Raw genomic sequence first — 17,442 nt, 5'->3', positions numbered from 1 at the left:
AGCCCTAGAGAACCCTATTCCCTATATAGTGCACTACTTTAGACCGGAGCCATATGGGGAGCGATAGGGTGCAATTTAGGATGCATCTTAAGATGTTATTATTTTGCCAGGTCAGGAGAGCTCCTCTCCATACATACTGAACAAAAACACAACATGTAAAGTGTTGGTCCCATGTTTCATGAGCTGAAATTAAAGATCCACAAAATTTTCCATATGCACAAAAAGCTTATTTCTGTCATATTTTGTTCACAAATGTGTTTACATCCTTCTTAGTGAGCATTTCTCCTTTGCCAAAATAATTCATCCACCTGACAGGTGTGGCATATAAAGAAGTTGATTACATGGCATGATCGTTACGTAGGTGCACCTTGTACGAGGGACAATAAAAGGCCACTAAAATGTGCAGTTTTTGCCACAGATGTCTCAAGTTGAGGGAGTGTGCAATTGGCATGCTGACAGCAAGGATTGTCCACCTGAGCTTTTGGCAGAGAATTGAATGTTAATTTTTTTACCATAAGCCGCCTCCAACTTCGTTTTAGAGAATTTGGCAGTACGTCCAACCGGCCTCACAACCACAGACTACGTGTGACCACACCAGCTCCTCTCTACATCTGACTTCTTCACCTGCTAGATCGTCTGAGACCAGCCACCCGGACAGCTGATGAAACTGAGGAGTATTTCTGTCTGTAATAAAACCCCTTTGGGGGAAAAACTAATTCTGATTGGCTGGGGGTGGGCCTGGTTCCCAAGTTGGGTGGGCCTATGCCAAGTCATTTGAAATCCATAGATTAGGGACCAATTCATGTATTTCAATTGACTGATTTCCTTATATGAACTGTAACTCAGTAAAATCATATTTATATTTTTTGTTCAGTATAGTTAACTGCGTTTCAATTTAGGTAGCTATAGAATTTAGAATATATCACCCAATAAAACTAACCCTAATAAAACTCACTACTGGTATACTAGCTCAATGAAAACTCTTTGTCCTTTAATAACTCAAAATATGATCTATTGAAAACATACAACTATGTAAGACTCACAATGCTTCAATCTCCAGTTAAAGCAGACTACGGTAACTAGCTGGTAATGCAACTATGGTAACTAGCTGGTAATGCAACTATGGTAACTAGCTGGTAATGCAACTATGGTAACTAACTGGTAATGCAACTATGGTAACTAACTGGCAATGCAACTATGGTCACTAACTGGCAATGCAACTATGGTAACTAACTGGTAATGCAACTATGGTAACTAACTGGTAATGCAACTACGGTAACTAGCTGGTAATGCAACTACGGTAACTAGCTGGTAATGCAACTATGGTAACAAGCTGGTAATGCAACTACGGTAACAAGCTGGTAATGCAACTACGGTAACAAGCTGGTGATGCAACTATGTGATCCCCTTAAATAGAACACAACAGTGGTCATGACATGACAGGCGCTTGGTGGAGCTAGCTCACTTAACCATTCTAAAAAAAAATATGTTCAGGTGTGATGTAACTGAGGATCAACAGTCGCATCATACAGGACAGCAGGGAGATAGTACGCAGTGGTAGATTTCATCCCAAAATGGCAACTCATTTCCTACATCGTGCAGTATTTTTTGACCAACACGTTTATCAGAAAAAAAATGAATGATCCAGAGTTACTTTGCTTTCGTAAGAATGTTGTCCATATCCTGCTTTTTCATTCCCATAGGGCAAAGGTCAAAAGAAGTGCACTATCTAGGTACTAGGGTGTCATTTGGGAGACCCCTTCCTGCATCCTAGGCACCCACCATTTTGTCACCAATCTGGCACATGATGTTACTGCTGGGACATTTTAAAAAAGCAACAAAAAAAGCCAGCAAGCAGAATAACAATACATTTAAGCATATACTATTTCTTTTAAACAACGTCTGCATTTTGTACCAGTAAATATTACACAAAGTCAGGGGAGAAAAAGGAGCAGCGTCACTAAAGATGACATCATTGAAACGTCTTAAGTGATCCTCCATCTTCCTTCATTTTCGCTTTAAAATCCAACTGTCACCACAGAGAGGTTTCAGTTCAAATCCAACTGTCACCACAGAGAGGTTTCAGTTCAAATCCAACTGTCACCACAGAGAGGTTTCAGTTCAAATCCAACTGTCACCACAGAGAGGTTTCAGTTCAAATCCAACTGTCACCACAGAGAGGTTTCAGTTCAAATCCAACTGTCACCACAGAGAGGTTTCAGTTCAAATCCAACTGTCACCACAGAGAGGTTTCAGTTCAAATCCAACTGTCACCACAGAGGTTTCAGTTCAAATCCAACTGTCACCACAGAGGTTTCAGTTCAAATCCTACTGTCACCACAGAGAGGTTTCAGTTCAAATCCAACTGTCACCACAGAGAGGTTTCAGTTCAAATCCAACTGTCACCACAGAGGTTTCAGTTCAAATCCAACTGTCACCACAGAGGTTTCAGTTCAAATCCAACTGCCAACGCTGTGGCTGGCTGTAAAGCTTACAGCTTCACACTAAAAACAGGTGGTGGTGGTTGTGGATACGAACAAACCATCTCTAGTCAGACCTGTCTGCTGTACAGTAGGTAGGTTCTCTCACCGAGGAGGAACTGAGCAAGATGATCCGTTAGTCGAGCCCAAGTCGTCAAACCAGCGCATGTATGGAAGGAGAAAAAGCTGTTCTCCACATTGAGAGAGATAAGGGAAAACAAAATGTGAAGAGATGATGTGCATGTATAAAAGATGCAGGAGGACCGTCGAGCCCCTCAGTTATAACAGACATTCTGCCCAGGTGAAGGGGGCAGTGGAGTGATGCAGGAGGACCGCCGAGCCCCTCAGTTATAACAGACATTCTGCCCAGGTGAAGGGGGCAGTGGAGTGATGCAGGAGGACCGCCGAGCCCCTCAGTTATAACAGACATTCTCCTCAGGTGAAGGGGGCAGTGGAGTGATGCAGGAGGACCGCCGAGCCCCTCAGTTATAACAGACATTCTCCTCAGGTGAAGGGGGCAGTGGAGTGATACAGGAGGACCGCCGAGCCCCTCAGTTATAAACAGACATTCTCCTCAGGTAAAGGGGGCAGTGGAGTGATGCAGGAGGACCGCCGAGCCCCTCAGTTATAACAGACATTCTCCTCAGGTGAAGGGGGCAGTGGAGTGATACAGGAGGACCGTCGAGCCCCTCAGTTATAAACAGACATTCTCCTCAGGTGAAGGGGGCAGTGGAGTGATGTAGGAGGACCGCCGAGCCCCTCAGTTATAACAGACATTCTGCCCAGGTGAAGGGGGCAGTGGAGTGATGCAGGAGGACCGCCGAGCCCCTCAGTTATAACAGACATTCTCCTCAGGTGAAGTACTAAGGGGGAAGTGGAGTGATGCAGGAGGACCGCCGAGCCCCTCAGTTATAACAGACATTCTCCTCAGGTGAAGTACTAAGGGGGAAGTGGAGTGATGCAGGAGGACCGCCGAGCCCCTCAGTTATAACAGACATTCTCCTCAGGTGAAGTACTAAGGGGGAAGTGGAGTGATGCAGGAGGACCGCCGAGCCCCTCAGTTATAACAGACATTCTCCTCAGGTGAAGTACTAAGGGGGAAGTGGAGTGATGCAGGAGGACCGCCGAGCCCCTCAGTTATAACAGACATTCTCCTCAGGTGAAGTACTAAGGGGGAAGTGGAGTGATGCAGGAGGACCGCCGAGCCCCTCAGTTATAACAGACATTCTCCTCAGGTGAAGTACTAAGGGGGAAGTGGAGTGATACAGGAGGGAGGAGAGACAGTCGAGCCCGTTGTTGGGCCAGGCAGAGGGGAGATACTGGTCTACTGAGCTGACGACAGGCCAAACGGAAGAATTTGCCAGTTGGTTTCCACAAGAAAGATGATATAACTCCCAATAAGTCAGAAGGGAGAAAATAGTTCCAAAAGAAATTAAAAATATATTGTTTGTTTTTTTACCCAAAAAATACATTATGTTCCCAGGGAGAATGAGTGAACTCTTTACCCATCTTCTTTAGGAGGTGTGTACCAGCCTGGAAAAAAAATAACACACAAGGTTGCCACAACAACCACGGATTTGTATAATCATCGTCGTCTATTTTCATTCATGTTTATATGGATCGATAGTCCAATGAGGATCATTTACCATTCTTTTCGTGAATCTGCACCAGGGATTTGTATGACTGTTGTGCCCTGGCAAAACTGTACTGATTCTAGAAGAATATGAGGTGAAAATACAGATTAGAATCATCTTCAACAACCTCAAATGGTGTGACAAAATATCTAAATGTTTACCAACGGTTACAGTCGTTTACCTTATTGGCTCCGAACTGCACCCTGCCTTTTCCTTTGACGAGGGTCGCATTGATCTGCATGATGACGGACTCAATGGAATAGGCACTGCTCCAGCCCTGGAACAACACAAAGAAATACTAATTGGTCTGTCTGAAACCTCATCAGATCAGTGGCAATGAAGGAGAGGAGGTGAGGAGGAGAACAGACTAAAAAATATATATATATTTTTTTAAAGACAATTGAGCAAAGAGAAACAGACAGCTTCTTCAGGAACTTTGGTTAGGGATAAACAATGTATGAATAGTATTAAAATCCAGACCTGTTTTGTGAGAAGCTCCATACATAAGGCCCCTCCGCCAAGAACGTACCTGAAATACAGGACAGAGAAGTACCAAGACTGGTTAACGAACCAGAAAATAATTTGGCCCATCTAATTTTAGTCATTTAGCAGAAGCTAAAGTATGATGAAAAGGACAGACAGACTACTCTAGATCACGTTCAGGGACATGATGAAAAGGACAGACAGAATACACTAGATCACATTCAGGGACATGATGAAAAGGACAGACTACACTAGATCACGTTCAGGGACATGATGAAAAGGACAGACAGAATACTCTAGATCACGTTCAGGGACATGAAGAAAAGGACAGACTACTCTAGATCACGTTCAGGGACATGATGAAAAGGACAGACAGACTACACTAGATCACGTTCAGGGACATGAAGAAAAGGACAGACTACTCTAGATCACGTTCAGGGACATGAAGAAAAGGACAGACAGACTACACTAGATCACGTTCAGGGACATGATGAAAAGGACAGACAGAATTCACTAGATCACGTTCAGGGACATGATGAAAAGGACAGACAGAATTCACTAGATCACGTTCAGGGACATGATGAAAAGGACAGACAGAATACACTAGATCACGTTCAGGGACATGAAGAAAAGGACAGACAGAATACACTAGATCACGTTCAGGGACATGATGAAAAGGACAGACAGACTACACTAGATCACGTTCAGGGACATGATGAAAAGGACAGACAGAATACACTAGATCACGTTCAGGGACATGAAGAAAAGGACAGACAGAATACACTAGATCACGTTCAGGGACACGAAGAAAAGGGACACTAGATCACGTTCAGGGACATGATGAAAAGGACAGACAGAATACACTAGATCACGTTCAGGGACATGAAGAAAAGGACAGACAGAATACACTAGATCACGTTCAGGGACATGATGAAAAGGACAGACAGACTACACTAGATCACGTTCAGGGACACGAAGAAAAGGGACACTAGATCACGTTCAGGGACATGAAGAAAAGGACAGACAGAATACACTAGATCACGTTCAGGGACATGATGAAAAGGACAGACAGAATACAGTAGATCACATTCAGGGACATGATGAAAAGGACAGACAGAATACAGTAGATCACGTTCAGGGACATGATGAAAAGGACAGACAGACTACACTAGATCACGTTCAGGGACATGAAGAAAAGGACAGACAGACTACACTAGATCACGTTCAGGGACATGATGAAAAGGACAGACAGACTACACTAGATCACGTTCAGGGACATGATGAAAAGGACAGACAGAATTCACTAGATCACGTTCAGGGACATGATGAAAAGGACAGACAGAATACTCTAGATCACGTTCAGGGACATGATGAAAAGGACAGACAGAATACTCTAGATCACGTTCAGGGACATGATGAAAAGGACAGACAGAATTCACTAGATCACGTTCAGGGACATGAAGAAAAGGACAGACAGAATACTCTAGGGTAAAAACAGAAGCGTAGGACAATAAGTCCATCCAGACTTCACTGAGTAGCACTCACCCTCCGGACAGCACAGGAGAGACGACCCGTACGAACGGAGGATCAAAAGGAAAGTTATCCTGCAAGAGTCAAACAAGAAAACACATCGATCGCAAAACCTCTTTCCCGCCTCATAAAAACCAATTCATTTATAAAAACAAAATCTAATCAACGAATGAAACTCACTTTATATGAGAAACTGAGCAGAATGTAGTCCACCCCTTCCTTTTCCTTCAGAACCTGCAAGTCACTATGCAACGGACTATCTGGGTCGACCCTGTAAAATAATGACAGGATGATTACACAATATTATCCAGACTTAGACAGCTAGGAAACAGGGGAAGCTACCACAGCTCTAAGAAATAATACCTGGATTTGAATACTTACGTTCTTATTTTGACGTGCCATTCATAAAGACTGTCGTTGACTAGCTCCACTGAATAAATACCTGGAAATGAATAACAAGATATGCAGGTGAACATCACTGTTAAATCAACATGTTATCATCATCAGATCTACAATCACTGAAGGGTTAGGGCCAATGAGGTGCTAAGCCAGGCCAGCACTCACCTGTCTTGTAACTCCGACCTGTCGATCGCTCACCTGTCTTGTAACTCTGACCTGTCGATCGCTCACCTGTCTTGTAACTCTGACCTGTCGATCGCTCACCTGTCTTGTAACTCCGACCTGTCGATCGCTCACCTGTCTTGTAACTCTGACCTGTCGATCGCTCACCTGTCTTGTAACTCTGACCTGTCGATCGCTCACCTGTCTTGTAACTCTGACCTGTCGATCGCTCACCTGTCTTGTAACTCTGACCTGTCGATCGCTCACCTGTCTTGTAACTCTGACCTGTCGATCGCTCACCTGTCTTGTAACTCTGACCTGTCGATCGCTCACCTGTCTTGTAACTCTGACCTGTCGATCGCTCACCTGTCTTGTAACTCTGACCTGTCGATCGCTCACCTGTCTTGTAACTCTGACCTGTCGATCGCTCACCTGTCTTGTAACTCTGACCTGTCGATCGCTCACCTGTCTTGTAACTCTGACCTGTCGATCGCTCACCTGTCTTGTAACTCTGACCTGTCGATCGCTCACCTGTCTTGTAACTCTGACCTGTCGATCGCTCACCTGTCTTGTAACTCTGACCTGTCGATCGCTCACCTGTCTTGTAACTCTGACCTGTCGATCGCTCACCTGTCTTGTAACTCTGACCTGTCGATCGCTCACCTGTCTTGTAACTCTGACCTGTCGATCGCTCACCTGTCTTGTAACTCTGACCTGTCGATCGCTCACCTGTCTTGTAACTCTGACCTGTCGATCGCTCACCTGTCTTGTAACTCTGACCTGTCGATCTCTCACCTGTCTTGTAACTCTGACCTGTCGATCTCTCACCTGTCTTGTAACTCTGACCTGTCGATCTCTCACCTGTCTTGTAACTCTGACCTGTCGATCTCTCACCTGTCTTGTAACTCTGACCTGTCGATCTCTCACCTGTCTTGTAACTCTGACCTGTCGATCTCTCACCTGTCTTGTAACTCTGACCTGTCGATCGCTCACCAGTCTTGTAACTCTGACCTGTCGATCTCTCACCTGTCTTGTAACTCTGACCTGTCGATCTCTCACCTGTCTTGTAACTCTGACCTGTCGATCTCTCACCTGTCTTGTAACTCTGACCTGTCGATCTCTCACCTGTCTTGTAACTCTGACCTGTCGATCTCTCACCTGTCTTGTAACTCTGACCTGTCGATCGCTCACCTGTCTTGTAACTCTGACCTGTCTTGTAACTCTGACCTGTCGATCGCTCACCTGTCTTGTAACTCTGACCTGTCGATAGCTCACCTGTCTTGTAACTCTGACCTGTCGATCTCTCACCTGTCTTGTAACTCTGACCTGTCGATCGCTCACCTGTCTTGTAACTCTGACCTGTCTTGTAACTCTGACCTGTCTTGTAACTCTGACCTGTCTTGTAACTCTGACCTGTCTTGTAACTCTGACCTGTCGATCGCTCACCTGTCTTGTAACTCTGACCTGTCGATCGCTCACCAGTCTTGTAACTCTGACCTGTCGATCTCTCACCTGTCTTGTAACTCTGACCTGTCGATCGCTCACCAGTCTTGTAACTCTGACCTGTCGATCTCTCACCTGTCTTGTAACTCTGACCTGTCTTGTAACTCTGACCTGTCGATCGCTCACCTGTCTTGTAACTCTGACCTGTCGATCGCTCACCAGTCTTGTAACTCTGACCTGTCGATCTCTCACCTGTCTTGTAACTCTGACCTGTCGATCGCTCACCAGTCTTGTAACTCTGACCTGTCGATCTCTCACCAGTCTTGTAACTCTGACCTGTCTTGTAACTCTGACCTGTCGATCGCTCACCTGTCTTGTAACTCTGACCTGTCGATCGCTCACCGGTCTTGTAACTCTGACCTGTCGATCGCTCACCGGTCTTGTAACTCTGACCTGTCGATCGCTCACCTGTCTTGTAACTCTGACCTGTCGATCGCTCACCTGTCTTGTAACTCTGACCTGTCGATCGCTCACCTGTCTTGTAACTCTGACCTGTCGATCGCTCACCTGTCTTGTAACTCTGACCTGTCGATCTCTCACCTGTCTTGTAACTCTGACCTGTCGATCGCTCACCTGTCTTGTAACTCTGACCTGTCGATCGCTCACCAGTCTTGTAACTCTGACCTGTCGATCTCTCACCTGTCTTGTAACTCTGACCTGTCGATCTCTCACCTGTCGATCTCTCACCTGTCTTGTAACTCTGACCTGTCGATCTCTCACCTGTCGATCTCTCACCTGTCTTGTAACTCTGACCTGTCGATCGCTCACCTGTCTTGTAACTCTGACCTGTCGATCTCTCACCTGTCGATCTCTCACCTGTCTTGTAACTCTGACCTGTTCGATCGCTCACCTGTCTTGTAACTCTGTGATCTGTATATCTCCCTGAGTTCCTTCATGAGACGATCAGACGCCTGAACTGAACCAGAAACGGCACCCTGAAACAGGCATCACAACACGGATCAGAACCAGGGTACCTTAGAGCAAGACAAGAGACTATAAAACGGTGGAAATGTTCTCGTTCCCCCCCCCCCCCCGAAAAATAAGAAAGACGCCTTACCGAATGAGCACTTACGTTCAAGTGGTCCTGCCTCTGGTTCTTACGGATCTTCTCTAGGATGGCCAGGTTCTCCTTCAAATCAAAGCACATTCAACTTTATTAATACAGCACATTTTGTACAAAATGCAGTAGGAAGTGCTTCATTAAGATAATAAAAAGTTAGAAAGATAAAAACTAAATGTTAACAAATAGCAAAACAATAGTAAAAATAAGTAATATACAGCAAAGTGTACACAGTACAATGTAACGCTTACTTGCACAATTACAAGAAGCAATTTTCAAAAAACATGCAAGGTAAAGACAGTCTGGGTAACCAGTATAACATTCTACTTCTTGGATCATATTGCCAAAGAGAATTGTCTTTCAGAAATCTCAGCATTCAATATGATTTCCAGAGGAGCTGCTCATTGGTTGTTGGAAATAACATTCATATTTTCCCATGACAACATGCGGAGGAGCCTCGAAAGTAGAATAGGATTTATAACAAAGTCAAAAACAAAAAACGTTTAGCTGTTAGGAAGGAAAGTTGTTTGTTTGTAGTTGGAAATGCCATGAAAGGTGAAAATGTAGGTGAAAATGTAGTTTGACAGAATGGTTTTGTATGGAAAAACAAAAAAATGGTTGCTTAGTAACCAGACACCAACACGATCTGTGGAGAAAGAAAAGTTCCAATATTTATATAACCTTTGTGATTGGAGGATATATCTGTGGTAAAGCGACTCAGGATCAAATCCTAAACTTAACCTTATATTTATATATTTTTACTACATAGCCAAATTTTGACTGTAGTTGTGGTAACTAGTGGAAACGCAAATCATTTCTGCACAAACTGTCAGATACCGTCTCAGGGAAGCTCATCTGCGTGCTCGTCATCCTCACCAAGGTCTTGACCTGACTGCAGTTTGTCGCTGTTACACACTTCCGTGGGCAAATGCTCACCTTCGATGGCCACTGGAGAAGTGTGTTCTCCACGGATTAATCCTGGTTTCAAATGTACCCGGCAGATGGCAGACAGCATGTATGGCGTCGTGTGGGCAAGCGGTTTGCTGATGTCAACAGATTGCCCGATGGTAGCAGTGGGGTTATGGTATGGGCAGGCATAAGCTACGGACAATGAACACAATTGCATTTTATCAATGGCAATGTGAATGCACAGAGATACCGTGAAGAGATCCTGAGGCCCATTGTCGTTCCACTCATCTGCCGCCATCATGTTTCAGCATGATAATCCATGGCCCCATGTCACAAGGATCTGTAAACAATTCCTGGAAGCTGAAAATGTCCCAGTTCTTCCATGGCTTGCATACTCACCAGACATGTCACCCATTGAGCAAGTTTGAGATTCTTTGCATCAATGTGTACGACAGCGTGTTCCAGTTCCCGCCAATATCCAGCAACATCGCAGAGCCATTGAAGATGAGTGGGGACAACATTCCACAGGCCACAATCAACAGCCTGATCAACTCTATGTGAAGGAGATGTCGCGCTGCATGAGGCAAATGGTGGTCACACCAGATACTGACTGGTTTTCTGATCCACATCCCTGTTTTTTTTAAAGGTATCTGTGACCAACAGACGCATAATTGTATTCCCAGTCATGTGAAATCCATAGATTAGGGCCTAATGAATATATTTCAATTGACTGATTTCCTTATATGAAATGTAACTCAGTAAAATCTTAGAAATTGTTGCATGTTGCGTTTATATTTTCGCTCAGTGTAGATAGACATACAGAGAGAGAGCGAGCAAGTCAGACAGAGAGCGAAAGACCGGCAGAGAGCTAGAGACCGACAGAGAGCGAGAGACTGACAGAGAGCGAGAGACCGACAGAGAGCGAGAGACCGACAGAGAGCGACAGAGAGCGAGCGAGCGGAGGGCGAGAGAGAGACCGACAGAGAGCGAGGGAGGGAGAGAGACCGACAGAGGGAGAGAGAGAGACCGACAGAGAGCGAGGGAGGGAGAGAGACCGACAGAGAGAGAGAGAGAGACCGACAGAGAGCGAGAGAGAGACCGACAGAGAGCGAGAGAGAGACCGACAGAGAGCGAGAGAGAGACCGACAGAGAGCGAGCGAGCGGAGGGCGAGAGACCAACAGATCGAGGGAGGGAGAGAGACCGACAGAGCGAGGGAGGGAGAGAGACCGACAGAGAGCGAGGGAGGGGGGAGAGAGACCGACAGAGAGCGAGGGAGGGGGGAGAGAGACCGACAGAGAGCGAGGGAGGGGGGAGAGAGACCGACAGAGAGCGAGGGAGGGGGGAGAGAGACCGACAGAGAGCGAGGGAGGGGGGAGAGAGACCGACAGAGAGCGAGGGAGGGGGGAGAGAGACCGACAGAGAGCGAGGGAGGGGGGAGAGACCGACAGAGAGCGGGGGAGGGGGGAGAGAGACCAACAGAGAGCGAGGGAGGGAGAGAGAGAGACCAACAGAGAGCGAGGGAGGGGGGAGAGACCGACAGAGAGCGGGGGAGGGGGGAGAGAGACCGACAGAGAGCGAGGGAGGGAGAGAGAGAGACCGACAGCGAGCGAGGGAGGGGGGAGAGAGACCGACAGAGAGCGAGGGAGGGGGGAGAGAGACCGACAGAGAGCGAGGGAGGGGGGAGAGAGACCGACAGAGAGCGAGGGAGGGGGGAGAGAGACCGACAGAGAGCGAGGGAGGGAGGGGGGAGAGAGACCGACAGAGAGCGAGGGAGGGGGGAGAGAGACCGACAGAGAGCGAGGGAGGGGGGAGAGAGACCGACAGAGAGCGAGGGAGGGGGGAGAGACCGACAGAGAGCGGGGGAGGGGGGAGAGAGACCGACAGAGAGCGAGGGAGGGAGAGAGAGAGACCGACAGAGAGCGAGGGAGGGGGGAGAGACCGACAGAGAGCGGGGGAGGGGGGAGAGAGACCGACAGAGAGCGAGGGAGGGAGAGAGAGAGACCGACAGCGAGCGAGGGAGGGAGACCGACAGAGAGCGAGGGAGAGAAAGAGGTGTGTATCACAGTAGTCACCTTCTCAATCCCGTCATCCTCTGACTTCTTCCCATGTACAGGCTCCTCCTCCTTCATCTCATAGTGGTCCAGGTCTTCAATATCCTGCTGAACACAAACGCTGTTATCACATATAGAGTTATGCATACACACAAGCAGGGCTCCAGGCTAACTTTCCTCATCACCATCCAAGAATCCTACCTTAGTGCAATTTCAACCATCCCAAACCTGAAGATAAACCATCCCAAATGAATAAAAATATTTGTTGTGTTTTGATATGCCAACATGGGTTCTACTCTAGAACATTCAAATAGACAAAGATGTACCTCTAAAAAAGGCAACATTGGAATAATATGAAATTCATTTTTGTATAAATGTACACTGAACAAAAACAAACTCCAGCCTATAGACAGAAACTAAAACAGGAAGCTCCCGCTCTCAGGTCTGTTCAACGCTGGTCCGACCAATCGGATTCCACGCTTCAAGATTGCTTTGATCACGTGGATTGGGATATGTTCCGCATTGCGTCAAACAACGACATTGACGAATACGCGGATTCGGTGAGCGAGTTCATTAGCAAGTGCATTGGCGATGTCGTACCCACGGCAACTACTAAAACATTCCCCAACCATAAACCGTGGATTGATGGCAGCATTCGCGCGAAACTGAAAGCGCGAACCACTGCTTTTAACCAGGGCAAGGTGACTGGAAACATGACCGAATACAAACAGTGTAGCTATTCCCTCCGCAAGGCAATCAAACAAGCTAAGCGTCAGTATATAGACAAAGTAGAGTCGCAATTCAACGGCTCAGACACAAAAGGTATGTGGCAGGGTCTACAGTCAATCACGGATTACAAAAAGAAAACCAGCCCCGTCGCGGACGAAGATGTCTTGCTCCCAGACAGACTAAACAACTTCTTTGCTCGCTTTGAGGACAATACAGTGCCACTGACACGGCCCGCTACCAAAACCTGCAGACTCAGTGAAGGCACTGCAGCCGACGTGAGTAAAACATTTAAACGTGTTAACCCTCGCAAGGCTGCAGGCCTTGCGGCATCCACAGTTGCGTTCTCAGAGCATGCGCATGGCTGGTGTGTTTACGGACATATTCAATCAATCCTTATCCCAGTCTGCTGTTCCCACATGCTTCAAGAGGGCCACCATTGTTCCTGTTCCCAAGAAAGCTAAGATAACTGAGCTAAACGTCTACCGCCCTGTAGCACTCACTTCCGTTATCATGAAGTGCTTTGAGAGACTAGTCAAGGACCATATCACCTCCACCCTACCTGACACCCTAGACCCACTCCAATTTGCTTACCGCCCCAATAGGTCCACAGACGACGCAATCACAACCACACTGCCCTAACCCATCTGGACAAGAGGAATACCTATGTGAGAATGCTGTTCATCGACTACAGCTCAGCATTTAACACCATAGTACCCTCCAAACTTGTCATCAAGCTCGAGACCCTGGGTCTCGACCCCGCCCTGTGCAACTGGGTCCTGGACTTCCTGACGGGCCGCCCCCAGGTGGTGAGGGTAGGTAACAACATCTCCACCTCACTGACCCTCAACACTGTGGCCCCACAAGGGTGCATTCTGAGCCCTCTCCTGTACTCCCTGTTCACCCACGACTGCGTGGCCATGCACGCCTCCAACTCAATCATCAAGTTTGCAGACGACACTACAGTGGTGGGCTTGATTATCAACAATGACGAGACGGCCTACAGGGAGGAGGTGAGGGCCCTCGGAGTGTGATGTCAGGAAAATAACATCACACTCAATGTCAACAAAACAAAGGAGATGATCGTGGACTTCAGGAAACAGCAGAGGGAGCACCCCCCTATCCACATCAACGGGACAGTAGTGGAGAGGGTAGAAAGTTTTAAGTTCCTCGGCGTACACATCACGGACAAACTGAATTGATCCACCCACACAGACAGCGTGGTCAAGAAGGCGCAGCAGCGCCTCTTCAACCTCAGGAGGCTTGAGAAATTCAGCTTGTCACCAAAAGCACTCACAAACTTTTACAGATGCACAATCAAGAGCATCCTGTCGGGCTGTATCACCGCCTGGTACGGCAACTGCTCCGCCCACAACCGTAAGGCTCTCCAGAGGGTAGTGAGGTCTGCACAACGCATCCCCGGGGGCAAACTACCTGCCCTCCAGGACACCTACACCACCCAATGTCACAAGAAGGCCATAAAGATCATCAAGGACAACAACCACCCGAGCCACTGCCTGTTCACCCCGCTATCATCCAGAAGGCGAGGTCAGTACAGGTGCATCAAAGCAGGGACCGAGAGACTGAAAAACAGCTTCTATCTCAAGGCCATCAGACTGTTAAACAGCCACCACTAACATTGAGTGGCTGCTGCCATACATGTAAAAAATGTATCACTAGCCACTTTAAACAATGCCACTTAATATAATGTTTACATACCCTACATTACGCATCTCGTATGTATATACTATACTCTATACCACCTACTGCATCTTGCCATCTTTATGTAATACATGGATCACTAGCCACTTTAAACAATGCCACTTATATAATATTTACATACCCTACATTACTCATCTCACATGTATATACTGTACTCGATACCATCTACTGCATCTAGCCTATGCCGTTCTGTACCATCACTCATTCATATATCTTTATGTACATATTCTTCATCCCTTTACACTTGTGTGTGTAAGGTAGCTGTTGTGGAATTGTTAGGTTAGATTACTTGTTGGTTATTACTGCATTGTCGGAACTAGAAGCACAAGCATTTCGCTACACTCGCATTAACATCTGCTAACCATGTGTATGTGACAAATAAAATTTGATTTGAACTCAACATGTAAAATGTTGGTCCCATTTTTCATGAGCTGAAATAAAAGATCCCCCAACAAAATCCATACGCACAAAAAACCTATTTCTGTCAGATGTTGTGCAAAAATGTGTTTACATCCCTGTTAGTGAGAATTTCTTCTTTGCCAAGATAATCCATCTACCTGACAGGAATGGCATATCAAGAAGCTGATTAAACAGCATGATCATTACACAGGTGCATCTTGTGCTAGGGCCACTCTAAAATGTGTAGTTTTGTCACACAACGCCACAGATGTCTCGAGTTTTGACGGAACGTGCAATTGACATGCTGACTGCGCCAATGTCCACCAGACCTGTTGCAAGAAAATGTAATGTTCATTTCTCTACCATAAGCAGTTGGAGAATTTGGCAGTACATCCAACCGGACTCACAACCGGAAGACCACGTGTAACCACGACAGCCCAGGACCTCTACATCCTGCTTCTTCACCTGCAGGATCATCTGAGACCAGCGACCCGGACAGCTGATGAAACTGTGGGTTTGGACAACCTAAAGAAGTTCTGCACAAACTGTCAGAAACCGTCTCGGGGAAGCTCATCTGCATACTCGTCGTCCTCACCAGGGTCTTGACCCTACGGTAGTTTGGTGTCGTAACCGACTTCAGTGGGCAAATGCTCAACTTCAATAGCCAATGGCACGCTGGAGAAATGTACTCTTCACGGATGAATCCCGGTTTCTACTGTACCGGGCAGATGGCAGTCAGCATGAATGGAGTCGTGTGGGCGAGCGGTTTGCTGATGTCAAAGTTCTGAACAGAGTGCCCCATGGTGGAGGTGGGGTTATGGTTTGGGCAGGCATAAACTACGGACAACAAACACAATTGCATTTTATCGATGGCAATTTGAATGCACAGAGATGCCGTGACGAGATCTTGAGGCCCATTGTCGTGCCGTTCATCTGCTGCCATCACCTCATGTTTCAGCATGATAATGCACTGTCCCATGTCGCAAGGATCTGTAAACAATTCCTGGAAGTTGAAAATGTCCAACTTGTTCCATGGCCTGCATACACAGGCCACAATCAACAGCCTGATAAACTCTATGCGAAGGAAATGTGCCGCGCTGCATGAGGCAAATGGTGATCACACCAGATATTGAGTGGTTTTCTGATCCAAGCCCCTACTTTTTATTAAAGGTATCTGTGACCAACAGATGCATATCTGTATTCCCAGCCATGTGACATCCATAGATTAGGGACTAATGAATTTATTTAAATTGACTGATTTCCTTATGTGAACTGTAACTCAGTAAAATCTTTGAAAGTGTTACATGTTGCGTTTATATTTTTGTTCAGTATAAATAATTAGCCTACATGTCAAAGTGTAGGTGATAGCCTATGCGTATTGGCTACAGCCTGTCATGTCCAGACAGATGCTTATATGCTTATAACAAATATATTGTAGGATAATTAACATTAACGTCTATAGGCTTGATACTTTGGACATAGGCCACTCAAGGGACGGTTTGTTCATATCGAATGGTCACAAGAGCGTGAGAGTGCCTGTTGCGCAACGCACACGTCACACACCTTGCAATCTGAGCGGAGGCAGTCACTATTTTGTAACTAATTAACCATAAATGTAATTGTTTAAAACCTGGAGGTTTTATGTCATTTTATGGGGCATGTCTTAACCTTGTTTTAAGGAAACCTAACCAAAATAGGACCATAGAAACGTTGAGGGAATTATTTTATAAACATTGAAAACAGCTTTTCTCTCATGTTCTATTGGTTTTCAAAATCAACTTTCTTTCATTGTCCAGCAGCCAAAGACACAATCTTACTCATATTAGCGACCCATGCTAGTTGATGCTAATTCTAGTCATATTAGCGACCCATGCTAGTTGATGCTAATTCTAGTCATATTAGCAACCCATGCTAGTTGATGCTAATCCTAGTCATATTAGCAACCCATGCTAGTTGATCCTAATCCGAGTCATATTAGCGACCCATGCTAATCCGAGTCATATTATCAACCCATGCTAATTGATGCTAATCGTAGTCAAATTAGCAACCCATGCTATTTGACTCTAAATCCTAGTCATATTAGCGACCCATGCTAGTTGATCCTAATCCGAGTCATATTAGCGACCCATGCTAATCCGAGTCATATTATCAACCCATGCTAATTGATGCTAATCGTAGTCAAATTAGCAACCCATGCTATTTGACTCTAAATCCTAGTCATATTAGCGACCCATGCTAGTTGACAATAATCCTAGTCATATTAGCAACCCATGCTAGTTGACGATAATCCTAGTCATATTAGCAGCCCATGCTAGTTGACGATAATCCTAGTCATATTAGCAACCCATGCTAGTTGACGATAATCCTAGTCATATTAGCAACC

At 46.1% G+C, this 17,442-nt stretch overlaps 1 protein-coding gene across 5 annotated transcripts in view; it reads right to left on the bottom strand.

The window, feature by feature from the left end:
* LOC120066453 (ubiquitin-conjugating enzyme E2 Q2-like) overlaps nucleotides 1-17,442 on the bottom strand; it is a 28,222-nt gene that overhangs the window by 2,164 nt on the left and 8,616 nt on the right. The window contains exons 5-14 of one of the 5 annotated variants that reach the window (XM_039017830.1): nucleotides 12,234-12,320; nucleotides 9,249-9,320; nucleotides 9,042-9,126; nucleotides 6,509-6,569; nucleotides 6,308-6,398; nucleotides 6,143-6,201; nucleotides 4,595-4,643; nucleotides 4,296-4,391; nucleotides 4,127-4,193; nucleotides 234-4,013 (exon numbers count right to left, since the gene is read on the bottom strand). In XM_039017830.1, coding sequence (XP_038873758.1) covers nucleotides 3,982-4,013; nucleotides 4,127-4,193; nucleotides 4,296-4,391; nucleotides 4,595-4,643; nucleotides 6,143-6,201; nucleotides 6,308-6,398; nucleotides 6,509-6,569; nucleotides 9,042-9,126; nucleotides 9,249-9,320; nucleotides 12,234-12,320 — 699 coding nt within the window. In that variant the 3' untranslated portion in view covers nucleotides 234-3,981. Of the gene's footprint in view, nucleotides 1-233; nucleotides 4,014-4,126; nucleotides 4,194-4,295; nucleotides 4,392-4,594; nucleotides 4,644-6,142; nucleotides 6,202-6,307; nucleotides 6,399-6,508; nucleotides 6,570-9,041; nucleotides 9,127-9,248; nucleotides 9,321-12,233; nucleotides 12,321-17,442 lie in introns of those variants that run through there. The other 4 variants (XM_039017833.1, XM_039017831.1, XM_039017834.1 and 1 more) reach the window with 4 other exon arrangements.

This window comes from Salvelinus namaycush, chromosome 21, assembly GCF_016432855.1.
Source record: "Salvelinus namaycush isolate Seneca chromosome 21, SaNama_1.0, whole genome shotgun sequence".
In the NCBI taxonomy this organism is placed as follows: domain Eukaryota; kingdom Metazoa; phylum Chordata; class Actinopteri; order Salmoniformes; family Salmonidae; genus Salvelinus; species Salvelinus namaycush.
The sequence above is the reverse complement of the archived record's forward strand: the minus strand, read 5'-3'. Positions and strand labels throughout refer to the sequence as shown.